This window comes from Bufo bufo, chromosome 6, assembly GCF_905171765.1.
Source record: "Bufo bufo chromosome 6, aBufBuf1.1, whole genome shotgun sequence".
NCBI classification, from domain to species: domain Eukaryota; kingdom Metazoa; phylum Chordata; class Amphibia; order Anura; family Bufonidae; genus Bufo; species Bufo bufo.
In genome coordinates, this window is record NC_053394.1 from 133,589,197 (window position 1) to 133,612,937 (window position 23,741).

Genomic DNA, 23,741 nt, shown 5'->3' on the forward strand with positions numbered 1-23,741 from the left:
ATATATATTTTAATAAAGTAATATTTAAGTATTTTCATTTTCTTAATTCCTGGAGAACTCATTTAATTACATGTCGAGCTGAGGAAATGGCAACCTGAAAACACTTTGCTATCATCTTATCGCCTTCTGCTTTGTGGGCCTAAACCATTTTCGGATTGTTAGGCAGTTGCTTAAAAGAACCCATGGCTGCTGTTTTTTGGGACAAGGTTAGAGGAGCCTGGGTATTTCTAAAGCTTTCCTAACGATGATTGTTAACAAGCCTTAACCCCAACAGGCTATTTAAGGTCTGAGACCTTGGTCAAAGTTATCTGGGGGGCTCAAATCTCCTTGTGTTCCCATACTTTTGCAAGGTATTCCTTTTTTTCACTCTAAAATTGTACAGCACCAAAATAATACACTGATATTGCTTAAAATGTTGAAAAGTGTGGTTCATTGTATGTCTTTTGGAGATCATTTAGTTTTCAACTTGCTTAGCTGTTCTCAGTAACAGTAATTTTGACCAGGGGTGCCCAAACTTTTGCATGCCACTGTATATTCTTCTACATAGGAGGTAGTATTATAGTGGTTAAATTCTTGTACATATGGAGCAGTGTTATAGCGGTTATATTCTTGTACATAGGGAGCAGTGTTATTGTGCTTATAGTCTTGTACATAGGATGAATTTATAGTAGTTATATTCTAGTGCCCAGGATACAGTAATATAATTTTCATGTATTTGTACACAGGAGGATGTATTATAGTAGGTATACTCTTATAGGTTAGTGTTTTATTAGTTACAGTATAATTCTTGAACATAGGCAGCAGTATTATACTAGTTTTCTGATATTGATATTTTTAATGCAGGTTTTATGCTGGTGGCTCAGAGAGAAGTGGTCAGCAAATCGTTGGTCCTCCAAGAAAGAAGAGTCCTAATGAACTGGTGGAAGATCTTTTCAAAGGAGCCAAAGAACATGGAGCTGTTGCTGTGGATAGAGCTACCAAAAGCCCTGGAGAAAGTAGCAATCGGTCATTGGTGAGACGCCTGATCAAGCTGATATTCTAGTGTGTATGGGCACATGCTCACCCCGATGCACTCAGCTGTCTCAGTGCTTCATTGGGTCACTGTAGTGAGAGCTAAGGAAGAACTCCTTTGTGATATTGGAAATCCAGATATAAATGATTTTATCTATGTCTTTTCAGCCTTTTGCAGGTGGTGGGTACAGGCTTGGGGCAGCTCCAGAGGAGGAATCTGCCTATGTAGCTGGTGCTCGCAAACACCATCAAGGACAGGATGTAAGTATCTGATAATATCATCTGTCTGAATAGTTAGAAATTTGTTGAAGCTGCACTGCTACTTAGATTGGTAATTTCCCCTAGTCATCTCCACGACGGCACCCATGAGCTTAGCCCCGCCCTATCAGGGACAGGAAAAACACGTAGAGAGATTACATTGACCCTCCCTACCTAACTCCTCAGTGTTTTTCCTGTCCCTGTTCGGGAGAAGACATGTGGAGAGGGCAGGCGGTAATCGCCTGTGAAACTTATCTATTGTGGGGGCAGCAGTTCAGGAAGGCAAAGCCCGTAGCTCCCTACCTTCCTGGCCGGAGAATGACTGCTGTTGGGGCCGATACACGAGGTGTAAAACCCAACACTTGCTCTCTACAAATTGTGACCAGTAGCGCTGGAAGAAGGGCGTCCGGCGTCATTTTGGATGTGGGCACTTCCGGTGCGAGCGATGCGGTCTGCAGGTGAGTAAGTTCCGGATGCAGGAGGATGAGATTTTCATTAGGCGGGCTAGTAATGAGGCCAGAATTAAGAAAGATCGCCCTCACTTTGCCCTTACTCGTCCTGCGTCCCTCTGGAAGTGACGAGGATAGCGTCGCTTCCGGTTTTCAGCGTCCCACATGGCCTGCCCTTATATAATGGCAGTGGCTGCTGTGGATAGTAGCTGTGGAGGTTTCAGATCCTCTCTCTAGGGTAAGCATGGATCGCAGCCCAGCTAATACAGGGCCAGCATCTCTTCAGACTGAGTAACCAGGTTCTGGAGCCCATTTATTTTTATTGCTTATATGCTGGTTCTTATTACAGCTTATATCTTGTCATTTCCTAAGGAGAAAAGAAAGCTTGTTTAAAACAAAAATGTATGACTGCTAAATGTGCTATTTGCAACAAAAAGCAAGATCTAGCATATAAAAAACCTGTATGTCCTTCTTGTACATCACAGATTTGATGAATGATATAAGATCTATGGTTAAGGAGAAAATACAATCCGCTATGTCTGGATTATCTGCATCGTTATCTTAAAGAGCCTATGGATAAAGCAGAAGGGTTGATCAAGAAAACATGGTAAATGGAACTTCCTTGTTCCGTCTAAATGTGTCCGCAACCTGTCTCGCTAGAGCATTCTGTATCTGGTTAGATCAATTAGAATTTCACATAAAAGAAAAAAACTAGAGATCAAATCCTATCTTCTATCCCAATTCTCAAAATTGCTGCAGGGTTTTTAGCACCTTCCATGGAAATTATTTTTTCGGGCCCGATCTGGATAAAATATTAGAAAAAGCGTCTGATAAGAAAAAAGGTTTCCCTGAAGAGTATAAATTTCGCAATGATAGACCCTATAAAAGGAGTAATTTTCAGAACCAAAACCGGTCGGACAAAGGTAAAACTGGAAGGTGGAGTTATAGGAAGGGAGGAAAAAATAGACCTTTACTTTTTGACTCCAAACAGCTCCCCTCAGCCTCTAAATGACGCCAGAAGAGTGGGAGGAAGGCTAGCCGATTTTTTTTATTTTTTATTATTATATATATTTTATTTTTTATATCAATAGCGGCTAGTCACCAACTACAGTTGGGTTATTCAGGTTCTACCAAACGGATACAAAAACCTTTATTTTCTAGGCTGACTTGTTCAACATCCAGGCTCTTAGATCTAGATGTTTTAGTCTTGGATGTGGAACTGGACCCTGCATAACCAGATTGGGAATATGTGAAAGCTGGAGAGGGGGAAGAGAGATAATTTCAGCTATGAGCGAGAACCACGCTCTTCTGGGCCAGAATGGAGCAAACAGTATAACCGTGGCATTTTCTCTCTATCTTTTGAAGCACCTTGGACAGTATGTTTATCGGAGGATAGGCATAACAGAGATTCGGAGTCCACTTAATGGAAAACACATCAAATGAGCTGGAATGTCTTCTGGATGCAGAAAACATAATCTCTTTAGCTTTCAGTTGTTTCTCCTTGCGAAGAGATCTATGGATGGGTACCCCCAGGTTTTTACAATTAAATCAAATGCCTGATTCACAAGGGTCCATTCCCCCGCTAGGATCCGATTTCTGCTTAGAAAGTCTGCCCAAACATTTTCTTGACCCCTGAGGTGCACCTCTGTCAGAGATAATAAACTTTCTTCTTCCCACCGAAGAATCACTCCTGATAATCTCTTCAGTTGTTGCCCCCTCGTACTTCCCTGATGTCGGAGAAGCGCAACTGTAGTCATGTTGTCCGAATAGATTTTCAAGAGGGATCCGGATATTATTTTCCCTGACGCTTTTATTGCTTCCCATACAGCTGCCAATTCTCTCTAGTTTGATGATGCTTCCTTCATACTTTTACTCCAAACTCCTTGAAAAGATATCTGACCCACGTGTGCTGCCCAACCTCTGCTGCTTGCATCCGTTGTTATTAATAGAGAGGGTTCCTGTATACACTCTATGCCTGATAAGAGGTTGCTTTTCATCTGCCACCTATTGAGGGATCTCTTCACTTTTATAGAAAGACTGAACATATAATCCAGATATAACTGGTTTCCGTTCCATACTTTCAAAATCTGATCCTGAAGCGTTCTGGAATGATGTTGTACCCATGGGACCGCCGGGATACAGGATGTCATATGTCCCAATATTTTTATGGCTTCTCTTGTAGATACTCTTTTCCGACTTCTGAAGTATTTGAGCATCTGGATTAAATTTTCTACCTTCTCCTGAGGAAGAAATTTTTTTTTGTTTCCCTGAATCTAGAATCATTCGGAGGAATTTTTTCTTTTTGGTGATAGAAAGGTCTGATTTTTTTCCAATTTATGATCTAACCTAGATTTTCTAAGGTTGTTAGAACGAAATCTAGTTGACTTTGAAAGTTTTGGTTCTGGGATTCTACGATAAACAGATCGTCCAAATAGGCCAAAACTAGTACCCCCTTCAATCTGAGATAAGCCACCACCTCCGCCATGAATTTTGTAAACAGTCTGGGGGCGGAAGATATTCCGAAGAGAAGACAAGTAAACTGGTAGTGTCTTATACCTCCTTTTTCTGGGATAGCAAATCTGAGAAATTTCTGATGGTCCGTATGTATCGGGATATGAAAATAAGCGTCCTTTAGGTCTATTGTGACCATTCTCGCATTCTTGGAGATATGAGGAATTGCCGTTTTTATAGAATCCATCTTGAATTTCCTGTATATAATGGATTCGTTCAGAGGTTTGAGGTTTATAATTGTTCTGTGGAAACCATTGGGTTGTTTGACTAGAAATAGACGAGAGTAATGTCTATCTCTGGAACTGACTCTATGGCTCCTAACTCCCGTAGTTCTTTTACCCTTTTTGCAGATTTTTTTTAAAATTTAGACCTGGAGAAAAAGACGTGAGACAAAACCTTTGCGGGGGCGAATCTGAAAATTCTATTTTCATCCAGAGTTGTAGACATATTACTGCAGAGTAGAAAGGTTACCCCTAAAAACTGTTATGGTAAAGTTTGGGAAAAAATTTTTTCTTGGTGCAGGAGCAATAATATTGCTTTTTCTTTTCTTAGTGTCCCTCCAATTCTAGAATTTTTTCAGGAAGGACTGGATCTTGGGCTTAAACCTAGTACTCTTAAAGAGGTTGTCCGGTCCCAAAATCAAACTTCTTTTTCTATGCTCCTAACACCCCTCACCTTCCATACATATGCCCCAATACCTGTTTTTCATGTCTGACCTTTTTCCTCCCTGGAAAACATTAGATTTATCCTGGCAGATCTGCTTACTTTCTCCCCTTCTTCTTTTGTTGAATACATAACTTTTTTTTTTTTTTTTTAAATCAAATCGTTTTTATTAAGCCAATAAAGACAAATTTTACAGAAAACAATACATTGTCTTTTCTTACTTTATCCACGATGTGGAATCAGTGTACAGCAGTATCATATCAATACCAACACATTTATAAATCATGCAACAGCATGTAACTTATACACACCCAGAAACAAATATAGAGACCAAGAGTAATAAATGTCTAGACCCTCCCAGAACCCCTCCCGCCCCCCCCCCGCCCTTCCCTACACCCACCCCGCCCTGTAAACTAGTCTTGAACCAATCAGAGCCTAAATAACTACATGAGTATGAGATAACCATTCACTCCACAATTTGTCAAACTTCTGAGGACACCCTCTCTTCACATACACCCCTTTTTCCAATACCAGCATATCATGCACCTTCCTCTCAAACTCACCCAGTGTAGGCGGACTCCCCTGGATCCATCTCATAGCCACCAGCTTTCTGGCCACATACAGCAACCTTCCCACTGCCACCTTGACAGATTCAGTCCCTCCAATCTCAGACACATAACCCAATACGCACACCTTAGGGTCATTTTGAATTTTCAACATCATTTTACTATTAATCATATTCCTTACGTCATTCCAATAGTTCCCAATTACTGGACAAGACCACAGCATATGTAGCAAATCCGCACCTTCTTCCATACATTTCGGACACTTGTCATCAGATCTTACTCCAACTTTTTTAAGGAACACCGGTGTTTTGTATACTCTATGTATGATAAATAGTTGGGACAGTTTACCCTGTTCACTCAAGGACACCTTGGGGACCCTTTCCAGTATCTCCTCCCATTTATCCTTAGCCATATCCCCCAAGTCAGCCTCCCATTTCTTCATTCTTGAGAGCGGAAACCCCTCTAAGAATTTATCAAGTAGAAGAGCGTATACCTGTGATATCAGCCCTCTCTTCCCCCCCCCCCCCCCCTGTCAGAAGAACAAGCTTATGAACCACCTCCATTTGGGCTATCACACATCCTTTCCGTAACGTGACCTCAAGAGCATGCCTCACCTGAAGATATTTGTAAAACCATTCCCTAGGGATATTGAATTCCTGCTGCAGGTTCTGAAATGATTTACAAATCTTGCCCTCAATTAGTTGGCCAATTCTCATCACTCCATGAGTTTCCCAACTTCTAAGTCCAGACATGGTAAAAAATTCAGGGAATAGGTGATTATTTCTAATAGGGGAAAGTTCGCTAATTCCACCTACACCTCTCAGTTGCTTCACCCTTGCCCAAATCTTTTTCATGAGTTCGATAAGAGGGAGTTTTCCCCTTCCAGCATGCATACCTGACCCTTCTAGAATACCCATGAGGTCCCGACTGCCCAACCAATGCTGTAATATCTGCCCAGTCATGTCCGGCACTTGGAAGCTAATTCATCCCTTGAAATGCTGACACTGGGAAGCCAAAAAGTAAATCCATGCATTAGGAACAGCCAGGCCACCTTCAGACTTGGCGTATTGCAATGTTTCCAATTTAATCCTAGCCTGACCATATTTCCAAATGAGATCCCTGAATATAGAATGAATTTTCTTAAATCTATCTAGGGGGATCCATACGGGAGCATTGTTCAATACATAGAGCAGCTGAGGCATCATAACCATTTTCAAAAGGTTCACTCTACCTACCACAGAGAGAAAGAGCCTACACCATGACCTCACCTTTATCCTGAAATTAGTCAGCAACGGGGACAAATTAAGGTCCTCAAAATCTGACAGTCTAGGTGTTATATACAGTCCCAAGTATTTAAATTTATCCACCCAGGGAACCAGACTATCTGCTTGTCTACCTGACAGGGCCTGCCCATCAATTGGCATCAAAGAGGATTTTTGCCAATTTATCCGAAGCCCAGAAAAGCCACCAAATCTGTCAATCAATGCCATGGCCGCATCCAGGGACGCCCCAGTATCACCCATAAAAAGCAGAGTGTCATCTGCGTACATAGCCACTTTGTTGTGCAGCCCACCGTATTTAAACCCCTTTATATTTGTTGATAAACGAATGTGTGCCGCGAGCGGCTCAATTGCAAGAGCAAACAATAAGGGCGACAATGGGCATCCCTGTCTGGTGCCCCTGGCCAGGGCGAAACGGTCTGACAACCCACCATTAGCTCTGATTATCGCCTTGAGACTAGAATATAGGACCTTTACCCACTGAATGAACTGCGCTCCAAAGCCCATGGTTCTCAAGACCCCCCACAAGTAACTCCACTCCACACTATCAAACGCCTTGGCGGCGTCAAGAGCAAGCAAGGCCCTATCTTCACAATTATCTGCCGGAATACTCAGACTAGTATATAACCTACGAAGATTAATAGCTGTCGATTTCCCAGGCATAAACCCCGTCTGGTCCGGGTGCACAATAGTCAGGATCACCTTGGACAGCCTGTTCGCCAACACCTTCGCCAGGAGCTTAACATCAGCCGTGAGAAGCGAAATTGGTCTATAGGAATCCGGAATTTTAGGATCCTTCCCAGGTTTAGGTATAACCACAATTATAGCTTCCTGCATCGAATGTGGTAGCGAACCTGCCTCCAATGAGTGCTCAAGCACCTTAAGTAGTTTAGGAAGTAATATCCCCTGCAGCTTTTTATATACCTCTACTGGGAGTCCGTCGGCTCCAGGCGCCTTACCGTTCGCCATATCCCCAAGTGCGGCTTCCAGTTCCTCAAGTGTAATCGGCTCCTCTAGCTTTTCTCTATCCTCCTCTGACAGCACCGTTAACTGTGCTTCCCCCAGAAAATCATTCAGCGCCTCTTCAGAGCTAGAACCAGTGGAAGCATATAGAGATACATAAAAACTTTTTAGAATATCTAATATTCCTTTTGTGTCCTGACTACTGTCCCCCAAGTTATTTTTCAGTTCCTGAATACATGAGGAGCCTCTCTGGGCCTGAGAAACCACCGACAACAAATGACCCACCTTCTCACCCTCTTCAAAGGATCTCTGACGATAAAAGCTCCTCTTTCTCTCTGCGGCCTGCAGTAAATGACACCTCAGCTGCTCCTGAGCTACCGCCAGTGCCTCACTATTAATCAGGGTGGGGAATCTACCAAACTCTCTCTCAGCCTCCGCCACTAGGACATGCGCCTTAACATCCGCCTCCCTAGATCTAGATTTGTGCTTGCTAATTTCTTTCATCAAGACTCCCCTCAGGAATGCTTTCATGGCGTCCCAGACCCCCGTTATCGATGCCGTCCCTGTATTGATAGCAAAAAATTCCTTAATCTCCAGAGAGATCCCAGACAAATCGCCCAACACATTCAGCCAGTGTGAATTGCACTTCCACAGCCTAGGTCCCTGTCTGAGCACCCCCAGGCACAAGTCAATCTGCACCAGAGAGTGGTCAGACAACGACCGAGGATGATAGACAACATCTTTTACCAGTGGTAGCATAGCATCATTGACAAGGGCCATATCAATACGTGATAACGAGTGATGTGTGGCTGATCTACACGAGTATTCCCGCTTATCCGGGTTACGCAATCTCCATACATCATGCACACCTATTTCACACATAATATTCCTGAGAGCCCTGCTCCCCGGTAAACCACCTGCTCCTTCCACCCGACATCTGTCTAGGGAGTCATTCAGTGCGCAATTGAAGTCCCCCACCAGTAGCCACGGCAACCCAGGGAAGTCCGCCACAAAGTCCATAATCTCTCTTATTAATGGGGAAGCAAATGGTGGGGGCACGTACACAGACACAAGCACCACCTGTATTCCATCCACCTTACACACAACACACACATATCTACCATCAGCACATTCCTGCATATGTTCATACCTAATGCTATTATGCACAATCATACTTACACCTCTAGAGTGAGAGGAATGAGTTGAATGTAGCGCATGAATCACCCAGTTTTTACTCATCCAGTGTAAATTATCTCCAGTCAGATGCGTTTCCTGAAGGCAACATATAGCCGGCTGAAACCGCCCTAAGTATTGAAAAACACACTGTCTCTTCCGTGCGTCTGCCATCCCTCTCACATTCCAACTTATAACTCTAATCACCTGTGACATGGTAAAACTTCAGACCATGCTTGAGTCTCACAACCCACTCAGACTTCCTCTGCTCATAGTTGAAGACCTTAGCCCTTCCCCCCCAACTGCCCACCCACCCACCCCCCCCCCCCCCCCCCCCCTCCCTCTCACAATCAAATTGCTGTAACTAGGGATCACTATCCCTTTGGTATTATCCCCACACATTAAAACGGGGCCATCCGAGAGCTCCTTGCCCCCCAACGTATAACAATCATAACAGGTTATAACACATTTCTTCAGGTAGAGAATCCTCCCCACATCTGAGAAAAACATTTTCCTCCCTAATCTACCAACTCCCTCCACAGGCTCTATCTTGTGGTAGCATTACATAATACACTTCTTAACTGGTGCAACATTTAAAGCAACCCTAGAGTGCAAATGCATATATAAAGTGAACATAAGAAACATATATCTGCCTCCTTCAAGGGCCCCACTTCTCAATTGACGCTCGTGGACGTCCAGCCACTGCGCCGCCTCCTCCGGATCTTCAAAAAATCTGGTGGATCCCAATGCCACCACACGCAGTTTAGCAGGAAACAGCATAGCGTACTGGACTTGTAGACCTCTCAGCCTTTTCTTTACTTCCATAAATCTGCTTCTCCGCTGCACTTCGTTGGAATAATCCGGAAATATGGATACTTTAGCCCCATTTATGACCATCTCCTCATTGTCCCTTGATTGCCACAGGATAGTGTCCCGGTCTTTAAAATGCAGGATCTTCGCCAGTATAGGACGGGGAGGTCTGCCTGGCGGAAGCGGCCGCATGGGGACTCTGTGCGCCCGCTCCGCCGCATACAGGGAAGATAGACCTTTCTCATGAAATAACTGGTGTAGCCATTTTTCCACAAACTCTGTGGCATTATCCCCCTCCGTCTTCTCTGGCATTCCCACAATCCGCAGGTTATTCCTTCTGGACCTGTTCTCCAAATCATCTGTTTTGGCATATAAAGCAGCAATGTCCTTAGCAGTTGTTTTTGCCGCCATTTGCAAAGGCTGAATATCGTCTTCTATGGTGGACACCCTCTTCTCCAATTCAGAGGTGCGTTCAGATATTTTGTGTAGGTCGTGCCTAATTATAGACACATCCGACCTCAGGCTGCCAACTTGCACTGTAAGCACTTTCAGCGTGCTATTACAACTGGCCACAGCGGCCATGATATCTTTTAAAGTAGGCTCTTCACTGGTCCCAGCTTTAGGGCCTACCGCGCTTTTAGTCGGCCGTGCAGGAGTTAATGGCGGCCAATTCACCGCATCCAGGGCCTCCCCCTCTATGGATCCATCCTCCTGTTCAGAGGAGATATGTATGTCCGTCTCCTTGTCCTCAGCCCAGTCTCCCACATCGCTGTCTGTGCGAGCAAACTTGCTCAGCTTTGCGGCCGCGCTCTGGCTCAACTTCGGCTGTAAGGCCGGCCCCTCATCTTCCTCGGCACCATGTCGGCTCACCTCTGGCCTGTCGGATCGCGGCCCCTTACTGGACTTCCTCGGCATATCGGAGCTCATAAAGATATCGCCGCACTCTCCGGTCACCTCTCACCCACCAGGCAAGGAAAAAACTGCAAATCAGGAGTTGCTACCACACAAACAGTCAGGATATCGGCAGGAGCTGTGAGCGGTGCGACCTACTCCATGCGCTCTCAGGCCACGCCCCCGAATACATAACTTTATTGATACACAAGCCTGGCTGCAGTGCACAGAGATGAGTCACAGGCTGAACACGCCCCCCACCCCACCCCCTGCTCTGCCTGCAGCATACACCCAGACAAGAATCTACCGTACTTCTCACTCTGTCTCCTATCAGGTATGTGCCTGATACACAGCCTGTTGTGTGCGATACTGCCTGCTGAAGTGTGTATCTAATCCCATCTTGTATGATCCTGCCTGCTGAGCTGTGTATCTAATCCTATCTTGTATGTTCCTGACTGCTGAGCTGTGTATCTAAACCCTTATGCACACAACCGTATCCATTTTGCGAACCACATTTTTTGCAGTCCCATTGAGCTCTATGGATTTGAGGACCAGGATAGGACATATTCTATCTTTTCTGGAACTGACATACGGATATGGAAAATACACTGATGAAGTCCCTGTGCTTTGCACATCCGTATGTCAGTTGTGTGACAGATAGAACTTGTCCTATTCTGGTCCTCAAAATGCAGATCGAAAACCCATGTAACTCAATGGCACTGCAAAAAAAATGTGAATCGCACACTGACAGTATCCTTATTTAGTGGATCCTCAACTGCAGACCGCAAAACGGATACAGTTGTGTGCCTGAGCCCCATCACGAACAGTGGCCTCCACGGGGGCCCCCCACGAACAGTGGCCTCCACGGGGGCCCCCCGCGCCATCCACAATGCTCCGAGTGACATCCAGTGTGCCCCAATGTGCCATCCAGTGTGCCATCCACAGTTCCCCAGTGACATCCAGTGCTGTCAATAGTACTCCCATTGCCATCCAAAGTACCCCATGTGCCATCCTCATTGCCCCAATGTGCCATGCACAGTGCCAGTCAGTGCCCACAGTGGCTGATCGCTATGCTGTCACTCCTGCACAGCTCTTACATCGTGCGGTGTAGGAGTCAGTACAAGCTTCACATAGAAGCCTGTACACTGCAGAGAGCGTCCGTCAATCCCGCACATGCGCACTAGCATTCAGCTAGTGCGCATGCGCGGTGAGTGAAGCCGGCCGGCCGGAGCTTTCTTTTGCAGGAGGCAGTGACGTCATTCATGACGATCCGTCTCCTGCTCAAGAAGGGAAGAGAAGAAGATGGAGACTCACCAGAAAGCCCAACAGGAGCAGTCACGTGACCGGGAGACGAATCTTGGAAAGGGGTGCGCTGTGGAAGTTAAAGAGGACCTTTCATCGGTCCAAACATTGTGAACTAAGTGTCATGATCTGTACAGCTCACTGCACTTACTATTATCCCTGGGCGCCGCTCCATTCTGCTGCTATGCCCTCCGGTATGTTCGGTCACTTGGTTATAGTAGGATGAGACTGCCCTTGTTCTCTTGGGCGTCTCCTTCTCCCAGGCTGTACCGCTGACCAATCGCAGCGCAGAGCTCACAGCCTGGGAGAAAAAAACCTCCCAGGTTGTGAGCTCTGCACTGCGATTGGCCAGCGCTACAGCCTGAGAGAAGGAGACGCCCAGGAGAACAAGGGCAGTCTCCTCCTACTATAACCAAGAGACCGAACATACCGGAGGACGTAGCAGGAGAACGGAGCGGCGCCCAGGGATAATAAGTGCAGTGAGATTCCTGAGCGCCGCTGTATAGATCATGACATTTAGTTCACAATGTTTGGACCGATGAAAGGTTCTCTTTAAGTACCAGACCAACATTTTTCCCTCCACAGGTTAGAATTATGCCCCAAATTTAGGGTTAGGCCGGAGAACCCCTTTAAAGTTCAGGCTGCAGCGTTGAGTGTCTTCTATGATTGCGGATTATCTGAAGACAAGTTCATTTCTAGGTTTCTCTTAGCCGCAGAACGTTTGCGTCCTACCATCCATAACTTGAATCTAAATCTGGTCCGAAATGCTTTAATAGGGCTTCCCTTTGAGCCCATTGATTAAATTTTGTTAAGATTTTTGACTTTGAAAACTATTTTAGGTGGCCATTACTTCTGCCAGAAGGGTATGTGAGTTACAGGCACTTTCTACTGTTTTCCCATATTTTCAATCCTTTGAAGACAGTCTTATTTTAAAATTAGAACCCTCCTTTCTCCCAAAGGTAGTGTCATCTTTTCATAGACCCCAGGACAAAATTATTCCCTTTTTTTGTGATAAACCCAGTAATGAGAGAGAGGAAAAATTTCATAAGTTAGACGTCAGAAGATCTGTCCTTCTTTATCTCCAAAAAAAACAGAATCATGGAGGAAATATAGAAATCTTTTTTTCTTCAATTTTCAGGTCCTAACAAGGGTAAAAAGGCGACAGCAAGTCCTTTTTCTAGATGTATTAGATAAACTATAGCGGAGGCTTACAGAGTTTTGGGTAAGCCTTCTCCTGTAGGTATTAAAGCCCATTCAACCAGAAGCATATCAGACTCATGGGCTAAAACAGCCTCAGCTTCTCTAGAAAGCATTTGTAAGGCTGCTACCTGGAAATCTGCTCACACCTTTACTCGTCAAGGTAGATGTTTTTTCCGCAAAAGATCTGGCTTTTGGACGTAAAGTCCTCCAGGGAGCGGTGCCTCCCTAATATTTTCATCTTGGTTATATCTCATGGGTGCCGTCATGGAGGCGACTAGGGGAAACAGTAATTACACTTACCGGTAATTGTATTTCCTGGAAGTCTCCACGATGGCACCCTGGATTTTCCCACCCAAAAAAAGAAAAAATGTTGACATATATAATGTGTATATATACATTAAGTATATTGAAGGCAGTAGAAGGGGAGATATATTATCTATTTGAATATGGAGTTAATATTAAAAAATATATATATTTTCTTTTTTATACTTTTCTGAAGGAGTTCTTTTTGATTCTGTGATAAGAACCAGCATATAAGCAATGAAATAAATGGGCTCCAGATCCTGGTTACTCAGTCTGAAGAGATGCTGGCCCTGTATTAGCTGAGCTGCGATCCATGCTTACCCCAGAGAGAGGATCTGCAACCTCTGCGGCTACTATCCACAGCAGCCACTGCCATTATATAACGTCAGGCCATGTGGGACGCCGGTACGCTGAAACCGGAAGTGACTCTATCCTCGTCACTTCCGGCAGGACGAGTAAGGTCAAAGTGAGGGCAATCGTTCTTAATTCTGGCCTCATTACTAGCCCGCCTAATAAAAATCTCGTCCTCCTGCGTCCAGAACTTACTCACCTGCGGCCCGCCGGAAGGCTGCATCGCTTGCATCGGAAGTGCCCACATCCAAAATGACGCCGGATGCCCTTCTTCCAGCGCTACTAGTCACAATCTGTAGAGAGCAAGTGTTGGGTTTTACACCTCGTGTATCGGCCCCAACAGCAGTCATTCTCCGGCCAGGAAGGTAGGGAGCTACGGGCTTTGCCTTCCTGAACTGCTGCCCCCACAATAGATAAGTTTCACAGGCGATTACCGCCTGCCCTCTCCACATGTCTTCTCCCGAACAGGGACAGGAAAAACACTGAGGAGTTAGGTAGGGAGGGTTAATGTAATCTCTCTACTTGTTTTTCCTGTCCCTGATAGGGCGTGGCTAAGCTCATGGGTGCCGTGATGGAGACTTCCAGGAAATATAATTAAGTGTAATTACCGTTTTTTTCTGGATACTTATATTTGGTTCCTCTGCTGCAGGTCCACGTGGTTCTAAAGCTCTGGAAAAACGGATTCAGTCTGGACGATGGTGAAATGCGTAGCTATCAGGACCCCAGCAATGCGCAATTCTTGGAAGCAATACGCAGAGGGTGAGAGGTTAGGGGTAGTCTTTTATAGTGAGTTGGGGTCCTTTTAAAAAGGTTTTCACATCTGATTCGGCTATCCCCAGGATTCCCATCTATGGGCCCCCTTCCCCTAAAGGAATTCTAATGGCAGCTTGCAGCATTGGCTTCGGTGTGGAGGTGAACACTTTCAATATGCACCTCTTTTCGTTACTGTTTATGGGCATTATGGAAAGAGCTTACTATACAGGGGTCCCCCTTTGTACTAGTAGAGCCAGAAATATTTGGGGTTAATTTTAGTTTTTTTTATGTTTATTTAGTTTAGCCTAGCCAAATGAGTCCATACCGCCATGTAAACCTTCTTGGCCCACTTAATTAGGTGAAAGGGCTCAGCTAGGCCTATTAACTGATATCATAATGTGTTATTAAAGGGGTTTTCCTAGGAACCATGCTTATCTGCTATCCACAGGATAGGGGATAAGTGTCTAATGTGTGGTGGTCCAACCACTGGGATCCCTATTGAACACAGAAATGGGTGTCATGTGTTCCATTCAGCTATATAGGATTGCCAGAGCACTGTACACGGCTATCTTCAGCAGTCCCATAAATTTGAATGGAGTGGCAGCAGACATGCACGACCAACGCTCCATTTAAAGGGCATCTGGCAGCAGATTTGTACCTATGAAACTGACTGACCTGTTACATGAGCGCTTCGCTCCTGAAGAAATCTGTGGTGGTCCCATGTTCATATGTGCCCGCATTGCTAAGAAAAACTATGTTTTCATATTTGCAAATGAGCCTCTAGAAGCAATGGAGGAGTTGCCATTACTCCTAGAGGCTCAGCTCTCTGTAACTGCCACACCCTCTCCACTTTGATTAACAGATCCAGGCATTATGATGTTTTTACTGCCTGGCCCTGTCAATAAAAGTAACGAGGGTGCAGCAGTTGCAGAGAGAGCAGGGCCTCTAGGTGTAACAGCAACGCCCCCATTGCTCCTAGAGGCTCATGGGAATATATTAAAATTTAATTTTCTCAGCAATGCGAGCACATATGAACATGGGACCAACACAGATTCCTCCAGCTGCCAAGTGCATATGCAACAGGTCAGTCAGTTTTATAGGTCAAATCTGCTGACAGGTGCCTTTTAAATGGGGGGAACACCCCAGCAGTGAATAGAGGATGAGTGTCTTTACTACCCATGACAGCTGTATGAAGGCTGAAGCAGCTACTTTACCCTAGGAGTGAGTGACGAGGAGGTTCATTTAACAAAGACACTATATTTATTATTAATAAACCCGTTTCTCCACACTTTGCAAAAATAGTGAGATTCCAGGTGAGCTTCGCAGACTTGCTCAGGGCGGACAGGTGAACTTAGATATGGAAGACCACCGTGATGAAGACTTTGCGAAAGCTAGAACTTCCTTCAAAGCCTTCGCAGGAGAAGGGCAAAAACTGGGCAGGTTAGTGGTGTCTCCTCTTATATTGATGCCCCTGGTATTAAGACCTTAACAGTTCACTTACTTTTGCTCCACTTTTGTTCCTGCCAGTACGACCCCCAATGTCCTCAGTGCAGCGTCCCCGTCACAGCAGGCTGAGAATGAGGCCAGAGCCAGCTCATCAGTGATTATCAACGACTCTGATCCCATTACTAACATCCAGATTCGACTGTCAGATGGGGGGAGACTTGTTCAAAAGTTCAATCACAGTCATAGGTACGAGTTCTATTATTATATATATCCACAGCAGATCATTACCTGCTGTTCAGAGGGGATTTGCCTTGATTAAAGGCTATGGGCACCTTCGGGACAGTATTATTTTTTTTATTGCATTTTCCTCTTTTTGGGCTCATTTTCCCAATTTTTATTTGTAAAATGCAGTCATAAAAAAATTGCCCCGAAGGTGTCCATAGCTTTTACATTTCATATCAAAGGAATAGATGGGCACTCTAATATCCGGAACACAAATTTAGTGTAATCACACTATTTATATTTATTGATACATATGATAATAATTCCAAGTACATAAAATAAAATCAATCCAAATCAGGAATATATATGGACAGCCTGATTAATATATCCGATATCTATTAAAATAAACCAAATATCATAAATAAGATACAGGCCTGTAGATACACAATAAAATACTAATTGTATCAATTTGCTGGGATAGCTACTGAAAGTGCACAATAAGTTAGTGCGGGTTGACTGGAGTAGCTGCTCAGGTTAGTTTAGCCAAATCCATCCAGTCCGCAATCAAATAGACGCTCCTGCTGCAATATTCTGGTAGGTAGTGACTGAGTATGTGAGATCAATATAAACCTCCTCCCTGTGAAGTAAAAAAGGAAGAAAAAAAGGGAAAAGAACAAAGTCCAAACGTGCTAGTAATAAAAAGGTGCTGATGATACAAAGGTGCCGAAAATAGAAAAAAATCACTGTTAGTCAATCCAAGTCCATCTTTGTTAAAATAGTTTTACAAACGTGCATGGGAATCCAATAGGGTAAATTATACTGTATTGCTGTGCTCAAAATAATATGCTGTTCAGTCACAATAATAGATCTTGTATTGCCCACGGTCTGCAGAGGCTCAATAGTATTGGTAACAAGATAGTATTTCACTCGTAACCGCTTTCCTGGAAATATAACTTTTTGCTACAGTGTTGCGGTCCAGGTGATTTAAGTTCAACACTATAGGCTGACCGCAATTATCTAGCAGGAGACTTCCATACCGAGTATTTGGCAATATTCAGCACTATTTAAATGTCATACGGTGGAGTAGTACTCACGCTTGGTGGTGATGTCCAGTTCGTAGCGTGGATAAAAGGCAAGCTTACCTTTTAGGAACAGATTGCAAGACTGCTTTACTGCTGTGTACCGAGTCTGTGTAGTCCGTTTTGACTGTTGCACAGGTCCGGCTGCAGGTAAGAGGTCTGTCTCTGCTTGTGCCGTAGTAAATTCACGGTCTAATCCTCTGTTTGCAGTGGGCGTTTCTCATATTCTCCGCATCGCCCATGCAGGTGGTTTGATTGCATCGGCTTCCTGGTGTTATCCGTAGGTTACCAGACTATGGCCAATAGATCTGGAACTCCTTTATTCCGTGAAAGCGCTTTCTCCAGATAACAGTACTGTTGTTGTTCTAGTTTTGCCGGTTATTGCCAGAATTAAGTTTCTTATCTTTCCACGCGAGACGCATTTCGAAGGTTATCCTACCTTCTTCCTCAGTGGCTTTGTAAGAACTGTCTGGCTGTCTGGCTTTTATTCCTATAACCCCCAAGAGTTAGCCTACAAATAATGCTTTCTATAGACTATTTTCGAGAGAGCTGTTTGCGTTCTCACACTGTGTACTATTACGTCAGATAAATATTAAAAGGATGATAGACCATTTTAACATATATAAATATAAAAGTAAAAATATAAATGGGCCATATCAAATCCTATTCCTTGTATATAGCATTTATTAAAAGTGTTAAAACCATGCGAAATATAAAATATAAAGAATAAAATATAGAAGGATGTGTCGTCATGGTGTCATATCTCGCTATCGTAATAGCCATTGTGATATATACCATGGAGATATAGGGAAGACTGTCATCATAGTCCATAAATGCCTGATCATAACCCCAAGCGATTTTTTTTATTAGAAACAGATATATATGGAATCGAGAATAAAATACATGGCCTCATTGGGAGTCATTCGCTATAAGAAATTGATGTTATAGTGTATTGGTCTTTTGCAATGTCCAAAGGTATAGATTTTTAATTGTTCACAGATGTTATATTGAGGTCATGTGAGTGGTGAAATGGGGGGGGGGAGGCCGCAAAGGCAACGCAATAAAACCGCAATGCAAGGAGAAGCCCATTTAACAATGCCAGATCCACCAGATCCATCCCTGAGTTAATATGGAGCCCTCTTGGGGGTTATAGGAATAAAAGCCGGACAGCCAGACAGTTCTTACAAAGCCACTGAGGAAGAAGGTAGGATAACCTTCGAAATGCGTCTGGCGTGGAAAGATAAACTTGATTCTGGCAATAACCGGCAAAACTAGAATAACAACAGTACTGTTATCTGGAGAAAGCGCTTTCACGGAATAAAGGAGTTCCAGATCTATTGGCCATAGTCTGGTAACCTACGGATAACACCAGGAAGCCGATGCAATCAAACCACCTGCATGGGTGATGCAGAGAATATGAGAACCGCCCACTGCAAACAAAGGATTAGACTGTGAATTTACTACGGCACAAGCAGAGACAGACCTCTGACCTGCAGCCGGACCTGTGCAACAGTCAAAACGGACTACACAGACTCGGTACACAGCAGTAAAGCAGTCTTGCAATCTGTTCCTAAAAGGTAAGCTTGCCTTTTATCCACGCTACGGACTGGACATCACCACCAAGCGTGAGTACTACTCCACCGTATGACATTTAAATAGTGCTGAATATTGCCAAATACTCGGTATGGAAGTCTCCTGCTAGATAATTGCGGTCAGCCTATAGTGTTGAACTTAAATCACCTGGACCGCAACACTGTAGCAAAAAGTTATATTTCCAGGAAAGCGGTTACGAGTGAAATACTATCTTATCAATACTATTGAGCCCCTGCAGACCGTGGGCAATACAAGATCTATTATTGTGACTGAACAGCATATTATTTTGAGCACAGCAATACAGTATAATTTACCCTATTGGATTCCCATGCACGTTTGTAAAACTATTTTAACACAGATGGACTTGGATTGACTAACAGTGATTTTTTCTATTTTCGGCACCTTTGTATCATCAGCATCTTTTTATTACTAGCACGTTTGGACTTTGTTCTTTTCCCTTTTTTTCTTCCTTTTTTACTTCACAGGGAGGAGGTTTATATTGATCTCACATACTCAGTCACTACCTACCAGAATATTGCAGCAGGAGCGTCTATTTGTTTGCGGACTGGATGGATTTGGCTAAACTAACCTGAGCAGCTATTCCATTCAACCCGCACTAACTTATTGTGCACTTTCAGTAGCTATCCTAGCAAATTGATACAATTAGTATTTTATTGTGTATCTACAGGCCTGTATCTTATTTATGATATTTGGTTTATTTTAATAGATATCGGATATATTAAATCAGGCTGTCCATATATATTCCTGATTTAGATTTATTTGATTTTATGTACTTGGAATTATTATCATATGTATCAATAAATATAAATGGTGTGATTACACTAAATTTGTGTTCCGGATATTAGAGTGCCCATCTATTCCTTTGATATAAATTTTTGGGTGATCTGAGTGCGACATCAGATTGGTGCACCTTGCTATCCCAAATCAGAGGAAGAGCCACCCTATATCCCTCTCTTCCTTTTACATTTCATGGCTTTACAGTTAGTGATGCCACAAAACTGTGGTTACCTTCATGAATAGCAAGAATAAGGGGACCATGGTTTGCTATCTGAGTGGCGATTTAAGTTAGATTAAGGGCTCCTGCAGACAACAAATCGCGGATACCGGCCGAGAGCCTGCCGCCATTTTTTTTTTCTTCTTTCAAAAATGTCCTAGCCTTGTCCGCAGAACGGACACTAATAGGACATGTTCTATTTTCCTGCGGGGCCGCGGAACTGACTTACAGATGCGAACAGCACACCGGTGTGCTGTCTGCATGTCTTGCGGCTCCGTTAACATGAATGGGTCTGCATCCGAAAACGTGGATTGGATGTGTACGAAATCTAAGGCCGTGTGCTTGAGCCGTTACCCTGTGCAAGATGCATGAAATACTTGTGCAAGTAAGTAGGAATTTGAAGACTAGGTTCTAGGTGCTGTATGCTTCAGGAACATGATGTAAGGAAGTTGAATGGAAGGTCACAAATTGAGAACTAACTAGATGAGATATTCAAAGGAACATCTGGGACATTGGTGACATATTGGTACGATATGCCACCAATGTCAGCTATGTGTGGGTCCCATGCATCTCTGGGAGCTTCATTCTAAAGAGAACAAGAGCGGACCGTGCACGTGCGGCCGCCCTCCATTCACTTCTATAGGAGCGCCGAAAATAGCCGAGCAACGCACTTTCCTATTTTCAGAAGTCATGTAGAAATGAATGGAGAACAGACCGCGCAAGCGTGCCCACCACTCCGTTCACTTCCGTGGAACTTCTGGAAATAGCAGTGTGTGCTGATCGGCTATTTTCAGTGCTTCCATAGAAGTGAATGGAGGGCGCACATGCCCACAAATGCATTTCCTATATGAAAAGAAGCTCATACTGTTGACTCGCGTGTCATTGACATTTTCTGTCTCCTCTACAGGATCCGTGACATCCGTATGTTTATTGCGAGCGCCCGACCAGCCATGGCTGCCACCAGCTTTGTGCTCATGACAACTTTTCCAAACAAAGAGCTGACAGATGAAAACCTGACCCTGAAGGAAGCAAACCTTCTAAATGCCGTCATTGTGCAGCGATTAATATGACATCACGTTCCCCCCCCTTCCCGGCATTCTGTTCCACTCTTACTTGCTGTTCTAACCTCCGCTGGTAAAATGGAGCCATTCTGTCTTGTAGTCCTGGGTTCCCCAATGCTTCGGGTGGACTTCTAATATCCTCTCTAGACGTACATTTTGCAGGATTTGTAATAAGCGTTGGACTTAAAAAGTGAAATAAATAGGAAATAAACCAACAAACTTCCCCTCTGTCTTAATAATTTACATCCTAATGTCAGACCTGAATCCTGAGCCACATACCTGAGGTAAGGATCATAGAGAAGTAGCGATATCTATCCCAACACCCTGTGCTGATTAATTTCTTAAAATCTCTTTATAGGGGTTTGAGCTCTGTTTTTCTGCGACATAAATCCTCCGAATAGACAGTTACATATACAATACATAGTATTATAGAGATCAGTGTTTAAATAGTATGCAGCAAGCTCTTAAAGGGATTGTCTCAAACGAAAATTACCTATTGTGTAAATCACGTTTTTGATGTTATACCTTTTTTTTTTTTTTTTGTTATAATTTTCAGTGTCACTATTTTAAAATAATCAAATCCTGCAATTTTCACACTGATGGGCATGACATTTCCTGTTCTGTACAGATTTGCAGTCATCTCATTATCACAGGTAGGATTACAATAATAGTGAACAGCTGTGTGTTGATAACTCTGGAGCCACTATTCACAGTAGTTGATGATCACAGCTTATCTACTCTCCCTCCCTGTACAATGACCATTGCAAAGGTCACAGAGTATGCCTGGAAAACTCTCCCATAGAAGTCAGTGAGTCCCCTCCAGTCTGTTGTGTCTATGGCCCATGCTGGTTGCTGGAAAACATCTCTAAATGCTATTAACAACCACTCAGACAAGATGGCTGTACTCGGCTATCTCCAGCAGTCCCATAGAGAATAAATAGAGCGGCAGGACGCATGCTAAGTCTGGGATCCCTGTTTTCTGGATTGGTGGGTTCCCAGCGGTTGGACCACCACCGATCAGTTAGTTATTCCCTTATCCACAGGATAACGTTCATCCTGCCACAACCCCTTTGTGGCCTCAGTACACCGCTCTACAACCGATAGTACTGATGCCATCCTGCCTATGATATGCCATTATGGCTAAGCAGCCTGGCAGGAAAAACTCACCAAGTATGTAGCAACTGCCAGAGCGTAGTGAGGCCCCCGACTTATCACCCCCTCTTCAGCTCTGCAAGCAACCAGTCCTCCTCACATTTTAGGACAGGTTGCTGGTGGCCATTTTAAATAATTCCCGGAGGACTAATTTAAGCTAAGCATTATAAGTTATTGAATCGGGTTTAGATCATGGATCCTCAGCCCTCATGAATAATAATCTTTATTTAAATAGCGCCACCATGTTCCTCAGCACTTTACAATTCATGATGTATGGCAGAAAAGGTCTAAGGCATATTGGATCACCATAGACTTCTTCCAGGGTGCGGGTGCCCACAGAGAGGGCTCTAAATGCCGCCTCTGGCTCCCGTGCCATAGGTTCGCCACCATTGAGCTATAGGGCACTGTGTGGGGATTACTGTTGGATCATCTGAAGAATGAAGGGGGGGGGGGGGTAAATGGCAAAGAGTCAGTTTAGGGAACATGAAGCGCCTGCCTGAAAAGATGTGTTTTAAGGCATCTTTTAAGCTAAGAAAGTTGGAAATTTACCTCATTGTCTGGGGCAGAGCATTCCAGAGAGTAGGTGCAGCTCGAGAAAAATCTTGGAGACTGGAGTGAGAGGATCGAATTATGGAAGATCTTAATCTTAGACCACTGTCAGAATTGAGAGCGTGAGTAGGGTGTTAAAAAATTCCATGAAAGGCCCTCTTTATGTTTAGGTACCTTTACTTGAGGGGTACCCTCCGCTGATGCTGCCATCTTTGTTTTTTTTTTCAAATGCCCTGCTGTGCCCCCTGCAGTTTTCCCACCCAGTATGTTAATACTGAGCATCAGTAAAGGGAGGAGGAGACGCCAAACACAGCAGAGCGCGTCACAGCCAGGGAGAAGGAGACGCCCACTGAGAAAACCTGGCATCTCCTCTGGGTACCGATGCTCAGTATGAACATACTGGGTGCGAAAACTGCAGTGGGCATGTGAGGGGTATTTGAAAAAAAAGGACAAGGATGGCAGCATCAGCGGAGGGTACCCCTCAAGTAAAGGTACATAAACATAAAAAATTCCATGAAAGGCCAGACAGGAATGATGTATGGAGGTGCAGCTCTCTGGAGAGATTTGTGGGGGAGATGTTTGAACTGTATTTTGTGGTGGATGGGCAACAAGTGAAGAGACTGGCACAGGGAGGAGGCATCGGTGTAGCGGGTGGACAGATAGAGGAGCCTGCCTTCTGCATATAGGACAGACTTATACATGAATTACAGTAGTCAAGACCAGAATAAATCAAAGCAACAAAAAGAGTTTCTCGCCCATATTCCTTGGGGGACACAGGAAACCATGGGTATAGCTCTGCTCCCTAGGAGGCGTGACACTAAGTGAAAGCTGTAAGCCCCTCCTCCATCAGCTATACCCTTCAGCCTGGAGAAGAGACTGCCAGTTTTTGCTTAGTGTCCAAGGAGGCAAGACACCCCCTGCTTATGCAGGGTTGTTTTCCTATGATTTTTTATTTTTACGTTATTTGTTGTTTTTAATTCGGTTTTTTTCTACTTACAGGGACAACAGAGGCGCATTAGACCCCTCTGTTTCTCCCGGGGTTGAGTTGCGCCAGTGCCGGTAATTCCGCACTGCCGCCTCCCCCACAGAAGACAAGGTGGACCAGGGCAGCCTCGCTCCCCTGCGTCCCGCCAGCTCAGG

The 23,741-nt window shown here is 44.2% G+C and overlaps 1 protein-coding gene across 1 annotated transcript in view; it reads left to right on the forward strand.

Annotated features, from left to right (window-relative positions):
- NSFL1C (NSFL1 cofactor) overlaps window positions 1–21,124 on the forward strand; it is a 41,126-nt gene extending 20,002 nt beyond the window's left edge. The window contains exons 4-9 of the mRNA XM_040437771.1: window positions 844–1,012; window positions 1,180–1,272; window positions 14,381–14,490; window positions 15,787–15,924; window positions 16,012–16,176; window positions 20,747–21,124. Coding sequence (XP_040293705.1) covers window positions 844–1,012; window positions 1,180–1,272; window positions 14,381–14,490; window positions 15,787–15,924; window positions 16,012–16,176; window positions 20,747–20,909 — 838 coding nt within the window. The 3' untranslated portion in view covers window positions 20,910–21,124. The remainder of the gene's footprint in view (window positions 1–843; window positions 1,013–1,179; window positions 1,273–14,380; window positions 14,491–15,786; window positions 15,925–16,011; window positions 16,177–20,746) is intronic.
- The last annotated feature ends 2,617 nt before the right edge of the window (window positions 21,125–23,741 follow it).